At 28.4% G+C, this 22,012-nt stretch overlaps 1 protein-coding gene across 3 annotated transcripts; it reads left to right on the top strand.

Moving 5' to 3' along the window:
* The first annotated feature begins 3,669 nt into the window (after positions 1–3,669).
* On the top strand, positions 3,670–17,849 carry LOC129303068 (probable amino acid permease 7). Of its 3 annotated transcripts, none has more exons than XM_054942079.1 (7): positions 3,670–3,944; positions 5,129–5,365; positions 9,062–9,155; positions 14,878–15,092; positions 15,908–16,041; positions 16,128–16,355; positions 17,273–17,849. In XM_054942079.1, exons 1-7 carry the CDS (start codon positions 3,863–3,865, stop codon positions 17,675–17,677), a joined length of 1,395 nt encoding a protein of 464 aa, XP_054798054.1. In that variant the 5' UTR covers positions 3,670–3,862; the 3' UTR covers positions 17,678–17,849. The 3 variants fall into 3 exon arrangements, with proteins under 3 accessions (XP_054798054.1, XP_054798056.1, XP_054798055.1); XM_054942081.1 differs by lacking the exon at positions 3,670–3,944 and adding an exon at positions 14,615–14,708 and having other exon boundaries at positions 5,226–5,365; XM_054942080.1 differs by lacking the exons at positions 3,670–3,944; positions 5,129–5,365; positions 9,062–9,155 and adding exons at positions 11,794–13,581; positions 13,682–13,915; positions 14,615–14,708.
* Positions 17,850–22,012: the final 4,163 nt, after the last annotated feature.

Below are 22,012 nucleotides of genomic sequence, written 5' to 3'. Positions count from 1 at the left end.
CATTAATAGAGAGGGTTTTATGAATTCTTTTCTAACTATTAAATCTTCACTTTGTCCCAAAAAAAAGGCTATTAAATCTTCCCACACACATTTTTGTGAGAGGACGGCGGGAATGGTGGATGAAGTTGAGGGAACATTGCAAAAAAGCCCCAAGTAGTGGACCGCCGGCATGAATATCATTTTGTTTTAACTTTTAAGAGAAAATTAGAAAAAAAGGGCCATGAGATAAAATTAGGGTAAAATAGCAAATTGACTATTAAATTAGAGATCCAACTAAACTTATTTTTTATATAATATTCTCTTTCACCTTTTAAAAATAGTGTAATCTAACTTTTATCATTAATAAAAGTTAATTTTCACCGTTAATTAACTAAAAAAATTATTAAAAAAAGAAAGGGACCAAAAAAATTATATTGGTCTCTTTTTTTTTAAATTTAATTTTTTTTGTAATTTTTTTAATAAACTAATGGTTAAAGTTAATTTTTATTAACAGTAGAGTTTAGATTGTATTATTTTTAAAAATTAAAAATAAATATTGCATCAAAAATGAGTTTATGATTTTAGACACACCTAAACCTATAGTTACCCAATAAAATTATTTGAAAAAAGGATCAAGATCCTTCAAATGAATTAAGGTTATAGCCATATGAAAAAGCCGGGACTTTTTTCCAAATAATCTTTGCTAATGGGTGGACATTCTTCATATTTTCCCTTCTTTTAATATTTTCTTTCCTTTTTAAATCTCTTTTTAAATAACAAACAAAGTGGTCCAAAATCATCAACAGGAATTAGTTTTAGCAATGAAAATTGTGCCCACTCAAATACCATACTTTACATTTGAGGCCGTGTAAATTAAACTCATACTTTATCGATCATCTTTATATTCCTTTCGTTTAAAAATATAAAATATTTTTTAAAAATTTAAATATTTAAAAATATAAAATATTTTTAATTTTTTGAGATATAATCATTGTATTTTTATCAAAAATACTCATATTAATAGTGACTTTATATTTATTATATAGTATTTAATAAGGGTAAATATAAAAAAATAAAATTAATTTAAAAGTAGGTAATCATTTTATTGAGGGATGAGATTTAATTAAAAATATTTTACATTTTTAAACAGAGAGAATAAGTCATTTCTATCAATTTTATCAATATTAATTCAAAAAAAATTAAAAAAAATAAAAGTATGTAAAATTTTAAACATACTCTTATATAATAAATTTAAAAAGTAATATTATATTATTTTTTTATAAAAATAATTTTAAAAATATTTTTTAAATATTACTTAAAAAATTATACCAACTTATAAATAGAATTAAATAAATTTTTTAAAATATAATTTATAAATAAGATTATAAAATATGTCATATCAATCAATTGACATGACTTCAGATATCGAATATTTGTTTTAAAAAACAATCTGGGGCCTACTTGGGATTCAAACTATTAGGTGATCTTATAATCTCTGAAAAATACAAAAAATAAAAGTTAGGTGGTCAGATGAATTGAGGATCCAGCCAAAGAGCCAAAAACAGTGTGGCAAAGCAAGTGACCATCACACGTTCAGATTTTTTTTTTTAGAAAAAAATTTATAGACGGCTTATAAATATTTTTCAACCAATCAATATTAATTCAATCATTAAAAATATAATCCATATGTCATGTAACGTGAGGGTTCAAAACTCATTTGTTCATTGTCGGTGAGAAGAATATTTTATTTGGTATTCTATCTAGTTTAGATTGTTGCCCTTATTAACAAATTTACATGAATTAAAATATTCAGTTAAAATTAATAAACATTTTTAAATTTCTAGAATTACTCTCAATGAGATTCATTAAATAGGAAATAACGAGTTATTAAAAAATTAATTAGTTGAAAATACTAAATTAAAAGGCATTAAAAAATGCAGAAGGTCTCATAATAAGAAATATAACAAAAAATGTGTCTTATAAGTTATAATAAATTAATCATAAGGGGACAATGCTTATTAAATATTGTTAAGGAATATTATTTAATATTTGACATCTTTTATCATTATAGTGATTTTCTCACATTTAATTTTCGTAATATATTTTTCATGAAAATTTTTGCCTAATATATTAGAAAGAAACATCATTTTCAATAAACTGGCAGTTTCTTTTGTCAAAATTGGCAAAGGAGAGAGTGGAAGTTTTCACTTTTCATGCTGCTGAATTTGGCTATAAAAATGGTGATAATGACATTGAAGAACCTTATACGAAACAATAACTTCAGCTACAAACTATAAATTTTAGGGAGAATTAATGGACAAAATAGATTTTAAAGTATTGTTTAAAAAGAATTTTTAATCTTAAACTCTTAAAATATATAAAATAAATTTTAAACTTTTATTATGAATTTAAAAGTTTAGAGTTCATTTTGTTATGAATTTAAAAATTTACAGTTTATTTTACACATTTTAATAGTTTAAAATTAAAAGTGTTTTTTAGACAATACTTTAAAATTTATTTTGCTCATTAATCTTTTTAGAAATTTAAAAAAAACTTAGATCTTTGTCTCGAGTTAAAGTTTTCATGGGTTTATTTTTTAGTACTCCTCGATAATATTTCTACTCAGCTTTAATCTTTTAATACTCTTTTTTCACTTTTTAAACACTTATATTTAATTTTTTTAAGATTAAAGATGTTAAATATGAGTATTAAAAAATCAGAATTGATTACAGTAATATATTGAAAATGTTAAAATTGATCAGTGACCCAAAAAAAAAAGTACTGAAAAAAATACCCCCATCGCTTTACTTTTTTTTAATGAGTAATGTTGTCACTAGTTCAATTATTGGCATGGTTCGTACGTTGTTTTCCAATCTAGAAATGCACACCTCATATTATTTTGGTTAGTAATAATTGAAATAGACTCCACCTTGTGGAAACGAAAGGTTTTAGACCCAAAATTTGAAGAATATCCCAACACCTTAATATTTTTATTAAAATAATTTTATTCTTAAAATTATAAAAATAAAATATTTTTGTCTTAAAGTATTTTTTAAGAAACACCTAATACCTTATCATTTTTATTAGAACAATTTTTCTATCAATTTTGTCCTTCAAGAAAGAATTTTTATTTTTTTCGTCAAATTTTTAACATTAATCTCAAATATTGACTATCAAAAAATTTGATAAAAAAAATAATCTGTTTTAATAACTTTAAAAATAAAATTATTTCAATAAAAATATTAGAATATTGGGTGTAATTTTTATTCTTTTCGTCAAATTTTTAACATTAATCTCAAATATTGACTATCAAAAAATTTGATAAAAAAAATAATCTGTTTTAATAACTTTAAAAATAAAATTATTTTAATAAAAATATTAGAGTATTGGGTGTTTTTTAAAAAATATTTTAAAAATAAAAATATATCTTTATCCAAAAAAAATAACAAGTCATTGGTAAAAAAAGAAGAAGAAGAAGAAAGAAAGAAAGAAATTAAGGAGTCACAAGTTGCGTGCTATGTTACAACTATACTCTGTATTTTTGTTTTCCTTTTTTCGTTTTTGAATTTATATTTTAAGTGCAAGGCCAGTAGACTAGGCTCATTTTTAATTTTTGCCTAACGGTCAAACCTCGAGCCAGCAGTTTACAGACATAGTCGAGCACATTTGGATTTGGATGCGTAATTTATAATCAAAGAATCTGTTCATCTCTCTCTCTCTCTCTCTCTCTCTCTATTTCTAGGATTGAGTCCCACAATCAGAAATTACACTCACTCTTCTTCTTCATTTTCCCAGAAACCCTGTTTCACTTTGTTCGTACATATACATATATACACGCACCTCTTGCTGGTGAATAGTTCTACGAGGGACGCAGAGAAATCAAATGAGCGAGGAGATAGTTGAAAGTACACCCTTGATTTCTCATCATGCTTCAGATTTGGAACACAAGAAGTTTGACCGAACAGGTTTGTTCTGTTTCTGCTATTGCTGTGTACGGTTGTGGTTCAAACAATTCTCTGTCCTGCTCTGTTCTGATTGCTCTTTCTTCTGATATTTCTTTTCAATTCCCTCTCTCTCACCCCCATGTAAGCAGAGGATTATGACGTTACTTTCATAGGCTCTATCTTCCAGAACTGTAGGTTTTGCAAGGTACTAATAGTAATTCAGGGAACCCTGGAGAATAATTTCTGAACTCGTTTCTTCTTTGGCTCCGGTTTGTCCAGAAATATGGGTTAGGAAGAAGAAGAAGAAGAAGAAAAGGGAAGGATTGATCGAATTAATCTGATAGAAGCTAAGTGTCATCTTGTTTGGGTGTCTTTGGGTTACAAGCGTTTCAAAATAATTGATTATCGCATGTAGCTCCAAAAGCTTCTCTCAAAAATGGAGTTTCAGAACCATAATTTATTTTCGAATAGAACTTCAAAAAAAATGAGGTGTTTGGTTGATTTAAAAAAAAAAAAAAAGTTTTTGGAGCCATATTAATCATGAAGGATATTCAAACACACCCTTTATTTTTGTTTCTAATGCAATGTTTGAGTATGATTTTGTCAATCAATTGTTAGCTGTGGCCATGACAGCAGAGACATATCTTTTGATTTTGATTTAAACCAATATTGACATGTGGTGAGGGCGTAGATGCGGGTCTTCCTTTTCTATACAGTAGGGTTAGGTTAAAGATAAAATTTAAGAAAAATTAATCTTTTAATTTTAAAATTTAATGTTTTAATTATAATTTGCTGCAATTTAATCTTTTAATTATAATTAACTGTAATTCAGTTTTTTAATTTTTGACTCAAACTTAATTCTTATTTTTAAATTTTTTTAAAAAAATTATTCATATTAAATAAGAGGAATAAAAAATAATTATATTTTGTTTTAAAATATCCTCATTTTGTTTATTAATATGAGATCCACGTTAATGTAAAAAAAAACTGATAAAAGTTAAAAAAATTAAATTATAGGTGAGGTAAAAAATTGTGTAATGAATTATAATTAAAAAATGAATTAAAATTTAAAATGTTTTTGCGCTGCGTATCAGCTTATTGATGATGATTGAAATGGCCCACGAGAAAAGTGGCCATTTTTTATCTGAACTGAACTAGTTTAACAGCATTTTCCAGTGCACTGATGAAGATGATGATGTGTGTAGGGACCACATGGAGTGGGGTGGCCCACATAATAACCGGTGTGATAGGAGCCGGAGTGCTGTCGCTGGCATGGTCGACGGCGCAGCTAGGGTGGATCGCAGGTCCAGTATGCATCATACTGTTCGCAATCACCACCATTATTTCTGCATACCTTATCTGTGACTGCTATAGATACCCTGATCCTGACACTGGACTTCAGAGGAACCGCTCCTACGTTGATGCTGTCAAGTGTTACTTAGGTATGCTCTATCTCACTCATTGCCTTAAAATATTGGACTTTTTTTGTTTTAAAAAATATTCAATATTAATGTTACTTAGATAACATTAATATTTGTCCTTCAATGTTCTTTGTTTTTATACATATTAATGTTTTAAAAATTAAACTAAATTGATCAATTTAATTGTGAATCGAAAATCGACATTTAATTTAATCTGGTTGAATACCTAAAAACCCAGACATTAAAAGAAGTAAAAAAACTAGTTAACCAGTCTACAACCTGTAAAAACAGTCTGAACCAAATTGGTTTCATTCAAAAATTAAACAAAGTAAAAAAAATTAAAAAAAATACCTATTAAAAAAACAAAAGGGCACAAATGAAAATTTTTAAAAGTTGGGGGCCAGCATTGTAATTTCACATTGCATAGCTTACCCGCACGCGGATCCTAGTCCCTTCGGCCTTCCCTGATGCCATTGCATTTTATAGGACCACCAACTCTTCCAAAATTTTGATGTGGGACTCAATCCGATTGCCTTTTGTTTGTTTTATTTTTTTTTCCTTTAATAAAATATTTAACTTATTTTACTTAAATGTTCTATTATTATTTTTTATGTGAGCACAGTTTTTAATTTTTATATATATATATATATATCTAATTATTTACTTTATTTTTGCTTCAAAATTTATTCTTTAATTTATTTTCAATCAACCTCTTCAAAATGTCTTATAATTTCTTTCTTCCTTTTCTCTTCATTTTCCTTGACTTTTTTAATTTATTCTCATTTTACAAATTTTATGTGTCTCATATTTTGTTTCTTCTTTTTCTCTTCATTTTCCTTGTCATTTTTTAATTTACTATCATTTTACAAATTTAATATTCTCAAACAATATGTTATAAATGTCATCTCTAACATAATATTTAACATATTAAATTAATTATGACCAATCTGACCATAGTCCAACTACTTACCCTTGAACCAATACCTCATCTGATTTAATTTCATTGAGTGAAATTTTGAAATTAAGAAAAAACTCTTGATATATATAAAATAGTTATTAGTACTATTTTTGATAGTACAAATACACAAGTCATTTTATATTAAAGTGTAATGTGATAATTAGCTTTTCTTTAAAAACTATCTTGTTTCCAACTTTCCATCTAAGATATAAGAGTATATTAAAAGGTGGGACATTAATTAACTTTTGTTTTAAAAAAAGGAATATTAATCAGCTTTTCAAATCTATGCTAATTATTAGCCAATTTTGGTCCAAAATAGATGATATTTTGTAAAAAAATAAATAGTAAAAAATTCTTTTTTTTCAAAAATATCCTTATTAATTGTTTTGCAAAAAATAATTATATAAGAAAGAAATTAAAGGTAATTAAAATAGATTGATTTTCAATGTAGGGTAATCTTGGTAATAATAACATTTTACTAGTTTAACAATGTCAATCACTTTTACCAATTTTTTTTAATCCTTAAAAAGTTAGTAAAAAAATTTTCTACTATATTTTATTTCCACGGCTCTACCTATAGGACTCCAAGATAAGGTTAATTTTAGTCTTATCTATAAGAGATAAGGTTAATTTTAGTCTTATCTATAAGACACTTTATTATTTTTTTTATATTCATTTTTATTTTTATGCCCTTATTAAATGCTAAAAAAATATATTATCTTTATTAGCTGTAAAAATGAAAACTTATTAAATTTTAGGGAAAATTATGTTAAAATCTCACACAAAAAAATAATTATTATAAGATTTATTAATAATTGAATTAAGGTCATTAACAACATTTTAGTTTAGTATTATTAATGAACTTTGTAATAATTAATTTTCTTATGTGAGACATATATATAATTTTTTTTAAATTTTAACATAATGTTATTGAAATTTATGATTTTCTTTGATTTTGATAAAATATATTTAAAATAGTTAATAAATAGAATAAGTGAGAATAGATAGAGTAAGTAGCATGTTGACATAAAATTAATGCCTCCGCCTCACTAAATAGCCTCTAGCACGCCAACCACCGATAGTGGTTTCGTGGGGAAACTGATTCATAAATGTCCCACTCACACTAATAAAAGTAAAACTGGTAGATATTTCAACGAAGAACGAAAGTCCAACAAGTAGGTTTTAATGACACAACATCGATAGTGCTGTCCACACCACACTGGATAATACCCTCACTGCTCCCTCACTTTCTTTAAAATTATATGATATTTTTAATTGAATTTGTTACATCTCTAATGAGTTTATTAATTGCTTTTAAAATTAGATATTATTGATATGTTTACCTTTATTTAATAAGGTATCTCAATTTAAAAACCTTATTAATTAAACTTTCAATTTAACAGTATTTTTAAAAAAAGCACATTGCTTCCATCTTGAAAGATCTAAAATACATTATATTTGTGAGAAAATGACGATGAAGAAAACCTTTCTATAAAACATTGTTTCACTTGAAAGATTACAAATTAAATTAACACATTTGGATAATGAACAAACCTCATTTAGAGATTAACTATGAGATGAGAATTATGTGAAGCTCCATCTCTTAGGTGAGATTTAACCAACTTACCTAGATGCCTAATCCTTATCACTCCATATAGATTTAGGCTGACAATTAATCATAATTAACAACTAATTTTTCAATAAATCTTATCTTAAAAAAAAAAGAAAAAAAAAGAATGACAGTTGGATATCAAAAGAATGAATTAACAACAGTTAAGTTTTTGATAAAAATTTAAGCTAATAGTTAGAGAAATTTCATTTGAAGATGAGTCATCCCACTTAAGCTCATTAAATTGACTATTTTAGCCCCAAGACTGGTAGTTCGATACTGTAGCTCATCTGAAAATGCTTTCGACCTCACGTGCCTTATAAATTTGTCTGTTACCCTCCTTCCTATGTACATTTTTGTAAGAAATAAATAAGATTCTTTTTTGTCTAAATAAAAGAATAATTATCCATTATTCCTTGAATTTATTAAAAATGTACTTTATTATTTTACCCAAAAAAAATGTCCTTTATTATCTCATTAAGTTAGCACCATCAAGCAATCATTAAGGACATTGTTTTAAAAAAATCTCAAACATTTTTATTTTTATTATTCTTAATTTGTGTGAAAAAGGTTATTTGTTTCTTATAAAAATGTTCAAAGGGAGTAATTTTTATAATTTATATTATAAAAGTCATAAGTTCTTTTATTAACTAAACACTTTTTTATGTATTGCGTGGAATATAATATATTGTTTGTGATTTATAAATAATATAATTTATATTTTATACTGCCATTGATTTGTGATGCACTGCTAGGTAGGAGGGCTAGGACCGCCGTACCAGCCAAATTGGTCCAATCCTAATATCTAATATTTGAAAGTTATTTTCACCTAAGTTTATATAAACTTTTTTTTATATCAGAGAATAACTATACAATAATTTATATGATATTTAAACTTTTTCACTTTGTAATTCATAATTTTACACAAAATAGTACCACCACCTAAAAATCTAGCTAGGCCCAATTATAATCCTCATTTAGTCTGCTCAAGTGGGGTCCAAACACTGAATTGGACCAGTGTCCACACATCTTTTTTTTTTTTTTTGGGTTTCCTTCTAAATAATTTATGTGAAATAATGTCTTGGGACAGAAAATTAACTAATAAAAGTATTTAGCTTTTGTTTTATGTGATTCCTTATATTTGAAACAGGAGAGACAAATAAAAAGGTGTGTACAATATTGGTGAATGAGAGCCTTTGTGGCACTACCATTGCCTATGTCTTTACAACTGCTTCAAGTGTCAGGTTTGTTCCTTTTTCTTATTTAATCATTAGTAATTACTAATTACTGCCCCTTTTTACTTTTATTTTCAGTGTTTGATATTTGTTTATAATGCAAGTTTTGAGTATTTTTTTTAAGAAAAATTAACAAGCTTAATAATAAGGTCAAATAATGCCTAGTTTGATGATTAGTCTAATCTACCCCTAATTTCTGCAAATTAATACTCCAAGTAAAATAATTGTGTTCATGCACTTTCTTTCCTGTCAAATTATAAGAATTTAGGAAAACAAAGATATAATAATAATTTTTTGAATTTTAATTTCTATTTTCTAAAAAGGTCAATTAAAAAAACATTTACAACTTCACCAAGACTTGCAAGGAGCGTTCCCCTCAAGTCCACTCTATAATTAGGCTTCCAAATTAGTTTTCATGCCTCAAGAGAGATAAATATAAATTATTGAATTAGAGAGTTGATAATTAAATAATATAAATCATTGAAGGTCGGTTCCCTTTATCACAATATAATCTCATATCTTCAAAGAGTACCAGTTCATATTACCTCATTAGTAGATAATTTGTAGATATTTTTATAAGTTTTCTTTAATAATGAATCCCATCATGATTTAAGTGAATTTTTGAAATTCAACTTATCTTTTTTTATAAGAAAATTCAACTAAGACACTTACATAAGATATTTAATAAGAGTATAATTAAAAAGATATAATTTTTTTAAAATGTTAAAATTTCACTTAACTTTTTTTTATAAAAAAAACTGTACTCATATTTTATATTGTGATTTGGAGGGAATATGTTGGAATCTCATTCATAATGTGATAGGTTTACTGATAAATAATTTGTAAATACATCTATTACAGCATTTATGGTGGTTTTTTTTTAAAAAAATTACAAGTTGAAAAGCATATGGATTGAAATTATTGGGCTTTATTCTCTTGTGTGGAAAGCACGCAAATAGGCGTAAAGTGTAAACAAGGAAAATGGTTATGTAATCACTTGTTCCAAACCGATTGATAACGACATGGGCCGAAGTTTTAAAATTGATAATGTATGTGGGCCAACGGGCCCATGTATAAAATTTTAAATAACTTTAACACTTTTTTTGTGTGTTGTTAATTGAAAAAATGTTTAGAAAAATTTGTTTCAAAATAAAGAATGACCTCACTTTAACTTTGAACTAATTTTTTTAATCAAATTTATCAAATGAATTTAAAAAATATATAATTCAGTTATTGGAGAGTAGTTTACAAATATTAAAAATAAACTAAATTATATGTTAACCTTTTGTTAAAATATGTTGTGTATGGAAACAAAACCTTCAATGTTAAAAAAAAAAAAAGAAAAGAAAACTTTCACATTATATAAAAAAGGACTTGTGCATCATTTGAAAATTAAAAAATGGGATAATTTTATCAAAACTTAAAGTGGTTCTTGTACCATTTGTAATTTACTCTAACTGGTTTTTGAAATTTAATATTATAAAAATAAATATGTACAATAATTAACAACAACAACAACGACAATGAAATGTGAATGAGAAACGTAAGACTATTTAAGAAATGCTTAAAAGTCAATGAGATCTTTCAATGTCACTTAAAGAATCAAAGTTAGGCGTGCCCATATGAGAGCCCTCGTGTTATCGAGATTTTGTCTGCTTCCTAAAATAGTTTTTGTAAAATAAAATAAAAATAAGTATTAAATATTTAAATAAGTACTTTTGGCGCAATATTTTTCTGCGATTTTTATCATATGATACAATGAAACGAATGATCATTTAATTTTTTGCTGTTAATTATGTGAAATTGATGTAATAATATTTCAAAAAAAATCAAATAATCATATTAATCATGATATAAACATATAATTTTCAATCTTTTAAGAAATATTTTATATGAATATTTCATAAAAGTATCATAATATTCAATCTAGTAATTTAATTTCTTTTAAATGTGAAAAATTTTTTAGAATACCAATAATAAAAAATTTTCAATGAGAAAAATTATTTTAAATAATAAAAGAATAAAAAATAAATTTATATTTCAAAATTACATCTAAATTTTTATTTTGTTTGACTAAGGTGTTATGAAGAACCGAACGTTGGCTTGTGTATTGCATTTAGCATGAAAAATAATCCACACAAATTATGGTTAATGAATATTATATTTTCATATAGATTTTAAATATATACCAATAATATTTCACATGACCTATGCCATGGTAGACGTCTTCTTTTTTATGCAACACCACAGGTAAGAGCATTTTATTGTCATTTCTTAGTCTTTCACACAGTGAACGACACTCATCTAATCTAATAAAATAATAAAAATAAAATATTTAAAATCTGAACTATCAAATACAAACAATTCAACTGGGATAAATTTTGAAATTATACGGAGAAAAAAATAATAAATTCCACATTGAGAATAGCATAAAAAGGAAGAAACATGTCCTCTTTAAGAGTAATTGACACAGCCAAATATAGAAAGTGAGTCAAGTGACTAGTTTCACCAACAGGTGTATGTTGATGTGAAACTTATAGGCATTATTAGGTAATGATATTTGGTGAAAAAATATTTTTTTTAAAAAGGAAATGAGAAATTTACCTATTCAATTTTTTTTCAAGGAAATATTTTTCAGTATACTAAACATGTAGTTGGGTGGTGATGATTTGATTGAAACCAAACCACTCGCCGTATGGCTTCGACACTTTTGAAGATCATGTTTCTGATTTTTTTCTTTTATATATATATATAAAACCAAAAAATTAGGTAAGGTTATTTGTATTCTGTACAGAATGAAAAAAAAAAAAAAAGAGTTGTATTGTGGATAACTTTTAAACAATGTTCATAGTAATGTTTGTAATAATTCATAAAATTTTGATTTATTGGGGACATTGTCTTGTGTTAGCCGTGGATGTAGAAAATTTCAGAGACAAGTCTTACTGCTCCTCTTGACAAGTCAAACCTACTCTTCCTAATGCAGCACAACTATTTAATTATGACTAAAATTAGAATTTAGACAGCAACAAGTGTTGGTCCAGATGTTAAGAATTTGATCAATAATCTACAAGATTGTGAGATCAAATCTTAATAAATTTATGCTGGGTGATTTGCAGAGGCATATCTTAGTTTTTGTGAACCAGCTCACCAAAATTTTCTGCTGCTAAAAAAAATTAGAACTTAGGCTCATTGGTTAAAATTGAAGTTGGCCCACATTATTTATGACTTGAGAATAAACTTATAATTAACGCACCTCATTTCTTAGACTTTATATAATATTTGCTCACACTAGTTCATATAAATGATAATGTAGATGATTAATATTGATTGAGTGGAGTGGAACGGACTCGATTCTCTTTAAGTCATGCGTTTGAATATTGTGGTTTAGATCTGATAATGTTTAAGTATGATTGAATAGTATGGAATAACAATGAACACATTGAGTATACAAAAAATGAGATCAGCACCACCAACAGGCATTAGTCCTAATATAAGGGACTATGATCGCTTAAAACGAGGTCTCGAATTTGAGTACATATGAATAAGAAAACAGCTAAAAAAGAATGAGATCAGCACCAAATCCAACCGTTTGGCCTCATCCCTTCAATGTTCTGTCAGTATTCTTACTTCACCTGAGAGATTTCATCATTCAAAATTCAACTTGCCTCTTTTGTTTCTCTCTGCGTTGCAAAAGTTGAATATCTCATTGTGCCTTGAAAAGCTCAATGACCATAAACAGCCGCTTTCTCTATCACATGCTCATTTAAACTACCTTCCTGCTTCTCTCTCTCTCTCTCTCTCTCTGCGCCTACCCTCTTTGAATGTGACTGTTCTAAATATTAGTCTAATATAATTTTCTTAAGTATATTCACAATCTCTGTGTCACACTTTTTGCTTCACTCAGTTTAAGTCATGTTTGGCACGAAGGAGCCATTTTTGACGAAAATGATAAGAGAGAGGGAGAGGGAGAGGGAGAGGGTTCCCTACTTCCTTCATTAGAATTATAATTATTGTGTACCAAACAATTAAGAATTTAAGATAGAGATTTCTCTCTCCTTGTACCCCTTTCTTGAATCTTCCTTCACTCATACGAAACATGACCTAAGGAGAATTAAAAAAGGAAATCTTCAACCAGAGGTGAGGACTCTATTTTTTATTTATTTCATGGCACAGAGAGGTCTGCACAATGCAAGCCAAGTGTTTAGTTCTCCCATACACAGATAACATTTTTAAATCAGTTCAAGCAGCATCAGTATCAGCATAGTTTGTCTTCTTAAATACAGTCACCTCAGGCCATTATATGAACCTCAGACATAGTAGCTATCTTCTTCTCCATTGGCTTCCACTGAGTTCTACACAGACATGGCAGTCCAAAACTCTCTCCAAATAACTTCTTCTTGTGCTTATGATGATGATGGACGTGCCAAAAGAACTGGTATAAACATCTCAACCCCACCACAATACCATATACAACACAATCCATGTTTCTGTACACTTTGAGATTTATTCATTCCCTTCATTAATCTCTTCCTCAGGAACTTTGTGGAGTGCTGCGTCTCATATCATTACTGCTATTATTGGTTCTGGTGTTTTGTCTCTGGCTTGGAGTGCTTCTCTGTTGGGTTGGATTGCAGGGCCTCTTTCCTTGCTTTTCTTTGCTATTGTCACCTACATCTTTTCCTCCCTCCTTTCTGATTGTTACAGAACTCTAGATCCTGTTTCTGGCAAGAGAAACTACTCTTATAGGGATGCTGTTAGAACCTATCTTGGTAGTCACTCTCCTTGGTTTTTTTTTTCATTAAAATAATTGTTAGCAGCGTTTAAGATTGGACAGAACTGTTTGAACTCATTCATATCTATTAAAATTGATGAAAGTTAAGCCAAAATCAACTTTAGACATGTCAAAGTTGATTTGGTTATCAGCTTAGTTTGGTTTGGTTCCATTCAAATTGAACCAATAATGACATTTCCTTCGTCACAATGGAATTGAAGAAGGTTTTGAACCAACAATAGTATGATATTGTTGGTTTTTTAAATTTTCTTTAAACCAGTGTAATGTTTCAGATGTGGGTCCAGTGCTTTGCATAAAGTCTAAAGTGAGTTGAACTATTCATGGTTTATTAATAATGTAACTTTTTATAGAATTGATATAATATATTGATTGGTTTAAAATGAAACTAAACATGTAATCACTCCTAAGAACCATAGGGTAATACCGTGAGGAAAAATCAACACAGGAAGCACGAAACAACAGGATAAGACTCTCTTGTTCTTAGCAAGAGGACATCCAATCATGCAAGATTCAGCAGGATTTACTGGAACAAACTATCATGTCATGATTTGAACAAGTCTATCAGTTTTGTATAGATGGATTTCTGGCTTCTCATTGTTGTGAAACTGAGGGTATGCTTCTTCTTGGCAATCTCTATCTATTTTAAACCTTCTGATTGAGTTTAGTGTTAGTTCAGGCCAAAAACGTACATGGTTGGCTGGTTTCCTTCAATATTTGAACTTGTATGGGACTAGTATCGCTTACGTTATTACCACAGCAACCTGTCTGAGGTACATTCCTCTTTTGAAAAACAAAATTACACCAATTCCTATGCTAATTGCAGTGTCTGTGAACTGACAAGTCATTGCTTATTTTCTTTGCTTGCTAAGCCATTGATAGAAACTTTAACTTGAACCTTATTCAAATATGTTCATGTTCATGTTCATTGCAATAATGCAGGGCAATTCTGAAGTCAAACTGTTATCACAAGTATGGACACAAAGCTCCTTGTCACTATGGAGAAACCTTGTTCATGGTGCTGTTTGGAGTTGTTCAGTTCTTTATGTCATTCATACCAGATCTTCATACTATGGCATGGGTTTCAGTTGTTGCTGCAATTATGTCATTTTCATATTCTTTTATTGGGCTAGGACTTGGCATTGCAAAAGTTATTGGTAAGATTCTTCTTTTCTTCCATCTTTTGTCTGTTTAAGACTCAAGATCCAGCTTACTTGACATCAATCAATATTTCAATGTGTGTGTGTGTGTGTGTGTGTGTGTGTAGCAAATTTTACTATTCACAAGCCAACTCATTGCTCATATTTTGTCTAATGCATGGGAAACTATGTTTAGTTAGGGAAAAAAAAAACAAAGTTGAAGGTGTTGAAAATATCTCAATAATTAAATGAATAATCAGAGTTGAGTTTAATGAGCACACCTGCAAATCTATTGTTCTGGAGAAAATATGAACTTAAGTGAGGATCTTGATTGCCTTCAGAGTGGGCAGACTCACAACCCACTAGATCCCTTAGCTTACAAAGACAAAAGATGTGAGAGTACAATGAAGAAGATGGAGAGAATGAGTCTGTCAAAGATTGTGAGATGTTGAACCTATTGAAGATGAGGTTAGCTACCACTTAAATATAATCAATTCATTAATTAATTCTCCCATAAGCTCTTTGACTCAGTCAGCTTTGTGATAGAGATAAAACTGACAGTTAAGTGGTTGTAGGTTGAGCCTCTACCCAATAGACTCACTTGTGTGGTCCGCCTATCATAGAAGAAATAAACCTTTATAGTTCTAATTTCTTCCAAATCATGCTATGATGTTCTGATAATGCAATAGTATGTGCCAAAATGGGTTAAATCTCTGGTATAAAGGTGATTTCTGGCTTGTCTGTAGTGATTATATGTGTCATAACAAAGTATTACACACTAAGTAATGTTGTTGACTGAATGAGAAGAGTTGTGTTTACACATAAAATTGCAGAAAATGGGACAATTAAGGGGAGCATAACAGGAGTACCAACTAGTAATGCTGTTGAGAAACTATGGTTAGTGTTCCAAGCACTTGGTGACATTGCCTTTGCCTATCCATACTCAGTGCTTATTCTTGAAATACAAGTAAGTTTCTTATTCCAACTGGATGGTGTAGAAAATGTTACATAGTTCCAAAACTGAAGTGAAGTGTCGAACTTTGTTGAGTGAAGGATACACTGAAGTCTCCTCCACCTGAAAATCAGACCATGAAGAAGGCCTCAATGATATCAGTCTCTGTCACAACCTTCTTCTATCTTTGTTGTGGATGCTTTGGATATGCGGCATTCGGAAATGATACGCCAGGAAACCTATTGACAGGCTTTGGCTTCTACGAGCCTTACTGGCTCATCGACTTTGCAAATGCTTGTATTGTTGTTCATTTGGTGGGAGGATATCAGGTACTTGTGTTGTGAACACTTTACAGAAACCATAGTTTGTAGTCTTGATTTCTTTGAAGAATTTTTTTTTTTTCTTGGCCTGAGATTTCTCTGCAGATTTTAGTTTCTTTGTTTGCTCTTCAGAAGAAGGAATTTTTTAGCTAGAAAACAATATTCTCCATATTTGTTAGAAGAACCAACTTGAAATAGAAACAAAACAACTCCTTTTGGCAATGGCAATTTTGCAATCAGTAGTGAAAGATTTTTTTGCTTTCTTTCCAGTCTGATATAATGGTTAACAGCAAATTAAGCAAGCTCAAAATTTAATAACCAAATCAAATCTTTCACAATTATATTCAGAAACAAAGTAATAAAAATAGTGTGGTTGTTTATGGGATTCATAGCTTCTCTTTACAGCCACATCAATTCTGTCTCTCTAATTATATTCTTGCTGTCACAAAACTAATAAAAGTCAAAAAGACTAAGGTTACATTTTTAAAATAATCCTTAATTCTTTATGTGATCATATCTAAGGCAGCTAGCACCAAACTACTATCTATATGTAATGTAAAATCTATGAGAAGCCACATTATTTATAAGCCATGAATAATATCACTTACCTTAAAGTCCTTAAATGCACGAGCCCTACAGTCTAGTTTTGAGATATAACGGCTACTTAGTACTACTTCTTGATTTATTAATCAATGATCATAAGTGCTAATTTTAGACCTCATTAGAGTTCACTTAAGAGGTTAATGGAGACTGTTCATTTAGTTCTAAAAGAAAACTCTGCACATTTTCATAAAGCTGCGTAACCAAGTCATGTAATAATGTGTATTTTAGCCTATTTCTTTTCACTGTCATTATCATCTCATCACTTCTACACTCATAACTCTTCATCTTCTTCTTCTTATTGATGATGATGATCCTGTGATCAGATATACAGTCAGCCAATATTTGCAGCTGCTGATAGATGGTTTCCAAGGAGGTTCCCAGACAGTAACTTTGTGAACAAGTTTTACAGAGTGAAACTCCCTCTCCTGCCTATGTTTCAGCTGAGTCTGTTCAGGCTTTGTTTCAGAACACTGTATGTGATTTCCACCACAGGCATAGCCATCCTCTTCCCTTACTTCAACGAAGTCCTTGGAGTGTTAGGAGCTTTGAACTTTTGGCCATTGACCATATACTTCCCTGTGGAGATGTACTTTGTGCAGAAGAAAATTGGTGCTTGGACCACAAAATGGATTGTTCTTAGATCCTTTAGCTTTATTTGCTTCATTATCAGTGTTCTGGGATTTGTTGGGTCTGTTGAAGGAATCATCAAAGAGAAACTAAGCTCATAGGATGATGGTATGAGGGTCACATTGTTCTCAACAATTTTTTTGAGAAATATATCACACACAAATATATCACACTGAGAAAGAGTGCTTATACCTTGAATAATATCTTGTAAGTCCACTGATATACAGTCTTATGAATTTTCAGTCCAATACACGTAACGAAGATCTTATTTAATTTGTTTGTTTGTTTGTTTTTTCTTTTTTTAGCGATTATAACGCCATTTTATTCATTGTCATGAGCGGAACAGTGTTGATTTGAAAAGTTTCTTAAATAATATGACTGGACGAGAACGGTTTAATCGGAATGAACAGGCAATATTTCTCTACTTAAGTTGGATAGAGTACCACGAATTGAACAAAATTCAAATCCCTGATGTGAATGAGACAATTTGGTTTTAAATAAATGATGAATTGTGACTTGTTTTAGCGTTTGGAAATGTAAATATGCTTTTGTGAATTCTGTATCTGTGTGATGTTATTTGGATATTGTTATAATAACTGAATTTTTTTTTTTTAAATTGACTCTTATCAAATGAATTTTTGACAGCTTTTGACATGAAAAACCAAAGGATCACTAATGCTTTTTCAAAGTTTGTCTCTAAAATTCAAAAGTCTATTATTCTCTCAACGCAACATTTATCTGATTTTACATTTGAAAGCGGGGGTTGGGGCATTAATCAGGGAGTTAAATAGAAAAATTAAACTAAAATATATAAAATTCTTCTATAAACTTTGAGACAACTGCACAAAATCCTTCATTTTTAAAAGTTTAAATTTAACTTCCCTAACCTTTTATTTTTTATTTTTACCATAAACTTTCCTATTGTTAATTTTTTAGTTATCTCATTAACAGAAGTTACCATGTGATATTAAAAAAAAAAAAAAAAGACACGTAACAGTTTATGTTAGAATATTGTTGATCCATATCCCGTAAGCTAATAATAGCTTTATAAAAATGTTATCCATATCCTTGAAATATTGTTGAGTCCTTTTGAATTCTCATGCTTCCGCATAACATTTGTACTCTAGTTTATATTTATAAATATGCTTTATCATGTTGAAAAACCTTTAAAACTTGGGATCATATTTTGATAATGTTACAGCTTGAAAATTTTTATTTAGAGTTAATCTCTTGATTTCTTTAAGATTGAAGTTAACTGAAAAATAGTAAGAGAGACCTTACACATGAGACATGGGATTCAGGAAGATTGAACTCAAATCTGATTCGATTGAAGCTATTGAGTGCTTACGAAATGGGTGCAACTCTCTTCACACAGATGTTGAGGTCATCGCTGAAGCACTATCGATAATTCAACTTGGTTAGAAGGTAAACCAACGCCATGGCCGTCGTCTGATTAATAGTGCTAAGGATTTACTTGCACAATATGGAATTGCAGGCAATGCCCGGATTTACAATATGAATCAGGTCCTCGACGATCTTGCTTGTGTATTGGATTTGGATTTTACTCAGACTACGATCCGTGTGCGTTAAGCTGGTCTGGGCTTCATTTGTTATTAAAAAAAAAATTATCCATATTTTTCTATCATTATTAGTTTATGTCAGATGCCACGTAAGTTGCTACATGTATTTTTTTTCTAATATCATATGGCAATTTTTGTTAGTAAAATAATTAAAAAATAATAATAAAAGAGTTTGTTGTAAGAAAAAAAAGGTTTTAAAGGTGAGAGGTTCCGAAATATGATGCATATATATTGATACACGTATTGGATATGAAACATATATGATATGTTGATACTTTTATTTTAAAAATATATGATATGATACATTTTCGGTATGCGCATATATATATCATAAAAACATTAAAACTATAATTTCAATTCAGAAAATATCAAAATTAGCATAGATATATATTCTTTTATAGTAATATCAAGTAAAACATAATTATTAATGATACTTTTATTTTATCTACACCTAATTGCTTACCACATAATTCCTATTAATAAATACTCCCTTCATTTAAAAATGTAAGGCATTTTTTGAGGAATTATATGTTAAAAAATATAAGACATTTTTAATCTTTTAAGGTGTAATCATTGCTTTTTTTTTTAAAAAGTGCCCCTGTAGATGAATGAATTTATAATTTATTGTAGGGTGTTTAATCGGGATAAATATAAAAAGATATAGTTAGTTTGAAAGTAGGTAACTACTTTATTATGGGTGAGATTTGATTAAAAATGTCATACATTTTTGAACGAAGGGAGTATATAGTATTAATATTTTTTCCTCTTCAACAATCATCTAAAAAAAGATAGTTTATACTCCCTTTGTTAAAAAATATAAAGTATTTTTAATCAAATCTTAACTCCCAATAAAGTAATTATCTACTTTTAAACTAACGTTATCTTTTTATATTTAACCCTATTAAACACTCTACAATAAATATAAAATCATGCATCAATATAATACTTTTGAAAAAAAATAATAATTATATCTCAAAAGATTAAAAATGCTTTACATTTTTTAATGGAGGGAATATATTTGGTTCATTTCACTCTTGGAACCCTACTTGCAACTTGCTTAGGGCTTATAACTTTCTATGATATAAGATTACATTCCCACCTTTTTATAATCAAGAAAAATGTAACCTTTATTCTTTTATTATACGAAAATTTTATTTTTTCTAACAAAATCTAAACTTTGACTTTAACATAAAATTAAAAGAGATATTAATAATAAAAAGTTTAATATTGAAAATTTTAATAAAATTTAATGGGAAAATTTCAACGAGAACTCATTGGCTAAACATAATTTTAGTCAAAGCTCTTAAAATTATGAAATTTCATCGCACATAAGGGAAAATGAAATGAAATTATAGAATTGACTAAAATAATCTTATTATCTCTTATAAAGGTAGGTGCATGAGGAACTCATGTAAAAAAATTAACAATTAATATATAAAAAATAAATAACTGATGTAAGTGAAATTTATAACTTTTATTAACAGTATAATATTAATATAAATATAAATAATTAAAGTTGGGTGTATAAACAACTCGTGTAAAAAAAATAATTAATATATAAAAAATAAATAATTAATATATGTGAAATAAGAGTTGTAAATTTATTACAGTACTATGCTCTGTTTTCAGCCTAATTGTGCGGCCATGCACGGATTTGTGGACGCAAGTTGGGGGTTGCAACTGTGCATGGGAATAAAAAGGCAGTGTTAAATCGGTTGGTGCCTTGCCTTGTTAAGTTTCTGACCAATGAGGATTGGATGGTCATATAATTAAGGTGCAGCGCATGCATTGTAGAATCAGGGAGGGAGTGAGAGGAGGGAGATAAAGGGCCTATTTGATAACTTATTTTAAAAATAATTTTTATTTTTTAAAATAAAAGAATAAAAAAATTTATTTGATAATATATTTTTAAAAAGTATTTTAAAAAATAAAAAAATAAAATATTATTTTAAAGAACAGAAAAATAAAAATAATTTTTATGTATTCTAAAATTATTATTCTAAAAAACAAGTAAGAATAAAAAAAAATTATTTTTATTATTTTTTTATTTTTAAAATATGTTTTATAAAACATTAATTTTCAAAATAATAAAATGAAAAGAGTCTCATACAAACCCAAATATGACATGTAGACAGGAAAGGGCTAAAAACGCATGGAGAGAGAGAATTACATTACACGACCCACCAAACTAATGTTTGTTTAAAATCAAAGATAAAGGTTAAATTATTTTAAATTTAATTGTTTGAAATTTAAAATGTGCCGAATATGAGTTTAAGGTTTAAATCATCCTTAAACTTATAATTTAGGATTTATATTGTCATTTAATCCTTTTAATTCTGGTATTATTTTTAGATTATTTTTACCGAACAAGTTTCTTTTAATTTGTTCTCAAAAATAGTTTTAAAAATTATATTATAAAACAACTTTTAAAACCAAAAAATGAAAACCCATACTAAACAAGCTTCTATTTTCTTTCTTGCTTTCTTGTTTTTCTTTCTTTCATTTTTTTTATTGTTCTTGTGTTTAAGTAACAAGGATTTAAATTTAAATCAAATTTTCTATATTTGGATCCATTGATGGGGTTTTCAACATTAAGTCTACGTATAACCTTCCCTTTGCAGTTATTGGAGGCCACAGTGACAACTTCTAGAAAAACTTATGGAGATGGCAAATCCCTAAAAAAAATGAAGACTTTTTATGACTTCTCACTCATGACAGACTCTATACAGGCGATCTAAGGCAAAAATAGAATAAAAGGTGATGATCTGTGCCCCTTTGGCTGTGGAATGACTGAAACCAATATGGTTGTCATCAAAGATTGCCAACAAGCACAAGAAATCTGGAAATGCTTAATCA

The sequence above is a fragment of the Prosopis cineraria genome, unplaced genomic scaffold (assembly GCF_029017545.1).
Source record: "Prosopis cineraria cultivar Desert tree isolate PC_DT_omini unplaced genomic scaffold, ASM2901754v1 PC2, whole genome shotgun sequence".
NCBI classification, from domain to species: Eukaryota; Viridiplantae; Streptophyta; class Magnoliopsida; order Fabales; family Fabaceae; genus Prosopis; species Prosopis cineraria.
This window is presented reverse-complemented; position numbering and strand designations above follow the sequence as displayed.